This window comes from Clupea harengus, chromosome 4, assembly GCF_900700415.2.
Source record: "Clupea harengus chromosome 4, Ch_v2.0.2, whole genome shotgun sequence".
In the NCBI taxonomy this organism is placed as follows: domain Eukaryota; kingdom Metazoa; phylum Chordata; class Actinopteri; order Clupeiformes; family Clupeidae; genus Clupea; species Clupea harengus.
In genome coordinates this window covers 8,080,723-8,087,340 of record NC_045155.1, presented here as the reverse complement: position 1 = coordinate 8,087,340, position 6,618 = coordinate 8,080,723, and the positions used below count along the sequence as shown (strand labels likewise).

General features: G+C 44.9%; 1 protein-coding gene across 1 annotated transcript; it reads left to right on the top strand.

The window, feature by feature from the left end:
• Nucleotides 1–337: 337 nt before the first annotated feature.
• Nucleotides 338–6,176, top strand: LOC105906781 (cysteine-serine-rich nuclear protein 2; the record flags this gene model as incomplete). The annotated part of the gene is made up of 2 exons (XM_031565506.1): nt 338–643; nt 1,571–6,176. Coding segments are annotated over 2 exons (1,239 nt in total), but the record flags the coding sequence as incomplete, so codon positions are not given.
• Between the last annotated feature and the right edge of the window lie 442 nt (nt 6,177–6,618).

The window sequence follows — 6,618 nt, the reverse complement described above, 5'->3', positions numbered from 1 at the left end:
GTCATCAGTGAGATCAGGTGAGGGGCAGGGAGAAGAGCACAGGAGAACAGAAACAATACAAAACACAAACACAAACACAGAGCACATGGCACTGCCATACACAGAATGGCCAGCAGGGCTGCCAAAAGTCCTAACAGGCAAGGGAAAAGTGCTGACAAATACAGTGCAAAGAAGAAGAAAGTAGTGGTAATGGCAGTTCAAATTGTATACTCACCCTGTTATAACACTTCACAACCATGATTGTTTGTAGCTCAGGCACAAAGAATAATGAAACCTAATCTAGTGATTGGTATTTCTCTAAAACTTGACGGCAACCTCTTTCTTCTGACACCCTTCTCCCTTCCAGTTGACTCGCAATGGGACAGTGGAGTGTGCACAGGCGGACCTCCTTACCCTGGACGATGTGTCCGATGAGGACCTGGATGTGGACAGTGTGGAGGTAGATGACTGCTTCTTCCTGCAGCCGCTGCCCACCAAGAGGCGCCGGGCACTGCTGCGTGCCTCGGGCATCTCCCGCATAGATGCCCGCGAGAAGGCCGAGCTGCGCGCCATCCGTCTCTCACGGGAGGAGTGCGGCTGTGACTGTCGCTTCTACTGCGACCCACGCCACTGTGGCTGTAGTCAGGCTGGCATCAAATGCCAGGTGAGTCACATTGCCTGGGTCATATGAGAGTCAGTTGCTCTGCTAATTTTAGCTTAGTACTTAGTTCTACAAGGTTTATGCAGATACAATAACTACAAAGGCAAACTAGTTAACTGGACCTGCATTAACTGCTTTAATGATGACAGAGCTTCAAAGACTGCAGATTATACACAGAGATGAGTCATAGAGCCACTATAGTATCCTCTAGCATGTGTAATGTGTTTAATGTGTGTCATGGTGCAGTAGTTAGTGAATCAAGACCCCCGTTGTAAACATCAGATCTTCTCTTAGAGATTCCACATTCATGATGGTGTAAACAAGCATAGATAACGGGAGCTGAAGCAACAATAGCAAGATGTGTGTGTGTGTGTGTGTGTGTGTGTGTGTGTGTGTGTGTGTGTGTGTGTGTGTGTGTGTGTGTGTGTGTGTGTGTGTGTGTGTGTGTGTGTGTGTGTGTGTGTGTGTGTGTGTGTGTGTGTCTTTGCATTGTTTGGTGTGTCTGCAACATTCTTGTCATTTTTCACACTCTGAGCACCACACGTTAGATGCACAAACAGTTGGTTTAGCTCCACACGGTTTTGCTGCCCCCCCCCCCCCTTCTCTCTCCTTCCCTCTGCTTTATCAATCCTACCCCACTTCTCTCTCTTACACACACATCAGCTCTGTTCTCCAAGGACCTTATTAGGATGACAAATTTTGATCTTCAGACTTACTAAACATAAAGCAAAGTGAGTATCAGTTATATGCTCTCATACAAAGGGCTAGTGAGAACACCAAAGAAACAAATCGAGTTCATTGACTGAGAAACAAAATGATTCTCTCAGTAAATATTAATGATGTGTATTGCCTACTGTTTTGTAATGAGACACCTGGCGTACCCATTGAATGCGGTACATGTGGTTAAAATGAAAACCATCTCTTTCCCAGGTGGACAGAATGTCGTTCCCGTGCGGCTGCTCGAGGGAGGGTTGTGGCAACACCGCCGGTCGGATCGAGTTCAACCCCCTCCGCGTGCGCACGCACTACCTGCACACCATCATGAAGCTGAACCTGGAGAAGCGCGGGCTTCTTGGGGAGGCCCCAGATGACCCCGAGGCGCCCACCCCGTCCCCCTCCATGTCCCCCTCGCTGTCCCCGGGCTCAGACCTGGAGGCGGAAGCACGGGCGGTGCAGGAGCTGCTGGCCGAGCACGACAGCCTGGAGCGCGAGAACGAGACGGCCGTGCTGCACCTGCAGAGCGCAGAGGAGCGGGAGAGACAGAGGGAGCAGGAGGAGGTGGAGGTGGAGGTGCAGGTGCAGCAGGAGCCCCTCCCCGACCCGGCGCTCTGCCTCCTGACGAGGCAGCTGACAGAGGAGGCACGGGCCGAGGCCGTGGAGGGCATGCTGATCCAGGGGCCTTTCCCCGGGGGAGCGGCGCTGCTTTGCATCTCCGAAGACCAGGTGGGTCAGCAGCTGCAGCCTGAGGAGCAACAGCAGCAGCAGCAGGAGCAGCCAGAACAGGAGCCACAGCAGCAGGAACAGGAGGGCTGCCTCCTGAAAGACCAGCCCGCCCCACTGCTGTACTACCAGATAGGTCAACTGGAGGCCAGAGCCTTCCGGTCACGCGCCTCAGCTGAGGAAGCGGAGAGGGAGAGCACGGAGGGCGACCGGGGAGGAGAGGAAGACACGGAGAGCGAGGGCCACGAACAGGTGACCAGCGAGCAGAGCTCAGGTGAAAGCTCACCGGCGGTGGTTCCATGCCCTGAGAGCAGAGGTGAGGAGGAGCCACCCAGCCCGCAGGAGGAGAGCCCAGACGGGCCGTGCCAGCAGGTTTGCCTCGTATCAGATCAAGATGCACTAGAGCTCCCCACTGAAGTCTAAGTACAGCACCTCTGCAGAAGTTTTGCACAAGATTTTGAATAGATTGAAGTTGAAGGGTAGACTCTACTCATCAACGAGTAGATTGTTTTATTACTAATGCTATTATTATTATAATCATTATTGTTATTATCGATAAGCGTTATATAATGTTGATAGGTAGAACTTGAAACATAACTGTCATTGATGAATTTAGTCATTATGATCTGAAACACAAATATGGCATTGAGAAGGCAGTCTGAAATATGAAAGCTACATATCCCGTAGGAGCCTTGCCTGGCCTGATAAAAGATACACATTGACAATGGTTCAAAACAATAGTTTACCTTGATGTAGGGCTGGGAGATACAACTAACATTTCCTGATATCAGTGATGAGAAGCTCTTACTGACCTCATTTAGCTCATGTAGTTCACCTCCAGTTCATTCCTCTGTGCCACCCAGATTTCCATTCCATTCCATGTTGCATTCTTAATAAAGTACAAGACCGCATAAGCATGAATGGCAGTCTCACACATACATTACACAAGCAGACGCTCTCACCACTGTTCATGGCTCCCTTTCATTGTGGTGGGCACCATATTAATTAATTAATTAATCAATCAAATCATCGATTATTGTTCAAGTGACAAATAATTGTGAAATCATCTTGAGGTTCTTGAGGTAACTTGTACGAAGCTATCATGGGTATTGATTTCAGGTCATATCTCCCAGCCCTAATCCCAGCCCCAATCTGATGAGGCAAACTAAGTCTCCTAGTTTCCTGTCACACCCTGTCTTAGTGGAAGCTGGGAACTGATGCCTCTGTGTGTGGCTTCACAAAGGGTGAAGTTAATGTGGGGCTTACTGACCGGAGATGGTACAGATTAATTGGCTACCCCAAAACAAACACAAATGATAAAAAAAAAAAAACGTTAGTTAACAGAGGCCACTGGTGTCATCCCTCAGTGTGAAATAGACCTAACTAAAATCCTGGAGATACTTGGTTTTTATGTACTGTATAAGCGTTCATGACGAACATAGTGAGCGTGTGTGAGAGAGAACCTGTATGCACGTGATAAACTTGATTTGTGTTGTGAGTGGGAAATTGGTCTGAAAGCAGACCAAATTTTCTGTTATTTCATTTTATTGCTTTTCATCCTTTTATGTCTAAAAACCACAGTGCCACTACAGCTAACCAGAGCTCCTTATTTATTACACCCAACTGTAGCGGTAAATGTAGGAGCACTGACGATGTTTCAGCAGTTTCAACAATTTATTGACTTGACAACTGAGGACCCCAAAATTGGTTTCATTTAAATATAATTTGGGAGAATGTCTAAAATGATGTGAGGTTATACGGCTCAAATGACACCCACTCTTTATCGTTATTTGTCTTGAAGTCTAATATGCCTTTTCATTTTGATGAGATTATTGAATTTTGTTTACTTATTGGTGGGTGCACACGAATTATCTATGTACAATGCATGCACCTTTACAATGGTAAATCTTAACTGTGATTTGCACATTGACACTGTTGCGTCGCTGTTTTAATCCCACCGGACAGCTGTTACGTATTTTCCGTTGCAGTGAACAGGTTGCAGTAGGTGACAATGTCCTTTTCATTTAAATATAGACTTGAATGTCAGACTGTGCACGTCACATTAGTCAAGTCACCAAGTGTTGTCGTAGCCAATTCAGATTAAATTGTAGATTGAAAAGCAATATTCCCTTTTGAAACAATGGGGACAAAAGCTGAAGTATGTAATACTTTTGATTACATCAATACATTACCCCATTCATTGACCTCAAATTGTTTGAATTTGCTCCCATTGTCCTGACATCACAGCTATGTCCATTTAGATATTATAAATATTATGGAAATGTTCTTAAAAGCTTCAAGTCAAACTTATTAAATGTGAATTAGAGTACAAATATTTAAAGAGAAGTCTTTTGAGGTGTTTTGAAGTGGTAACAAAGAACATTTTTTTGTGCTGAATTATGTGAAATGTAAGAAGACAAAAAATTGTTCTTAGTCTATTTGTGAGTATGTGTGTGTGCGTGTGTATGTGTGTGGGTGCTTGTGCGTGTGTGCACGCCCACAATAAGGTCTAGATGAATTTCGATGTTGTTCTGAGTGTGCCTCAGCAAAGGAATGTGTGATCAGCTGATAAGTGTATGTAGGTGGGTTATGTTTTTTTTCATAAAGGTGCTTCACAAAGTTCCTACCATTTTGACAGTTGTGTCATTTCAATAGCTATTTTCTTTGCAGTTGGTACAGAAGCAGAGTTGTGGATGCCCAGTATGTGTTTTTTTCCTCTGTTGATATGAGTATTAGAGTCTGGTTTAAAAAGCTCTTCTCTTCATTGTGTCAGTAACTTACACCCATGGCACCGCTGTTGAAATATACTGTATAAGTTCAAATCATTAGGACATTAGATTAATTGTCATTTACTCATTAGTGAGCATGGTGACACTAAGGAAACAGTTTCATGCTTTTTTTTTTTTCCTTGTGTAATGTCTCACATTATCAAAAAAAAGAGGCAGTCGCATGAAAGTTATGACAAATGAGAACCATGGCTGCTTCTCTTTGGTACTTTTCTCCTCAAAGTTGACCATTTCACATCCATGGTTTGTTGTTTTTTCACTGTCATCTGTATGAATAGCAATGCCATTATAAGGATATGTTTTATTGATCAAGGTGAATTTGATTTCTGAATTTTTGCCGTGCCATGCCATGCCATGATAGGTCACTGGCATTGAGTCGTCTGGCAGCGAAGACAAGCCTGTATGATCAAATTCCCCAAACCCCCACCCTTCTATCTGAAGTCTGAAAAGACTCTTCAGTTCATGCCCCCTAGTCCTAATCCTAGTGGACGGCATGGCAAGCGTTTGGTATCAATAAGAGCGCAAGACATTTCTGTATTGTGATCTCGTTTCATGTCATGATAGACAAAAGTTTGTATGTTGCCCCCCCCCCTCCCTCCCCCCATTAGATTACCACTTTGCCTTTTTTTTTCTTTTTCTTAATCGATCCATTTGTGCCCTCCTTGTGTGCATGTTCGGTCTGGTTCAGTCTAGGCCTGCCAGCCTTGAATATTCTTCGACCTTACAAAGTCATGAGTCTGAGTGCTGTGCTCACCGGTCACAAACAGGGCTGGGAGTGCTGACTGAGGCCACAGCTGTGTGCACAGTGAGGCCTGCTGTGTTTCATGGCCTTCATTTCATTGTCTTAATGTAAAAAAGTCTATTTCAAAGAGAAAGCACTCAAGAGTTGCACCGAAACTAACCAGTGGTCTCAGATCTGTATGCTGCATAAGGGGAGGGGTAACAGTCCCACAAAAAATGACAGAAACCTCATACTGTACATTTTGCATTCCATGGGTCTGACCTCTCCTTTCCTCTCCTCTTCTCTGTGTGCTAGTGCTCTCTGCCAGGACTTCATTGGTGCAGTGGGCAGAACTATCGTCTTCTGCTGATAAGGCCTGAGACCACTGCATCAAATGAAATCCAGCCCATTCTGTGATTGCCTTTGCATGTGTGTGTCTGTGTGTGTATGTGCGCGTGCTGGAGAAGGAGAGCTGATGGGCTGGAGCGACTCTGATGCTAATTGTTGCCTACAGAAGAGATACACATACAAAGTTTTTTTTTTTATATAAAATGTAAGAAAAAAAATAAATGAATTCAAAAATAACGAATTTACAGAGCATTGTGTTTATTTATCCTGTAAATATAAACTCTGTCATGAACTATCACACATAATGTAGCATACAACGGTGAAACACTTTCCATGCAGGGCAGTGTCCCTCTTGCTGTTATCTCAAGAGCATTCTGAAACGGGAGGAGCAGAGCCACTAGCCAGAGCGACAAGAATGTTCCAAGCACACTCTATTTCTCTCACTGCCGTTTCTGCTTGAATGGTGGGAGAGCCTGCATATATTTCACTGTATTCATGCTGATTTGGAAGGCCTAAACTGGGTTAGGGCCATCTTGTTGCTCAAATTACCTTGTATAAATGTTGTGCTTGTTCAAGTGCTCAATTACGCTTGTATCTCTTATTGTGGAAACTGAGCTTGCCAGATTGAGCTGACAGGCTGAGCAAAGCTTGTTGATAAGTAAAATGTATCAAACCCAGTAGGA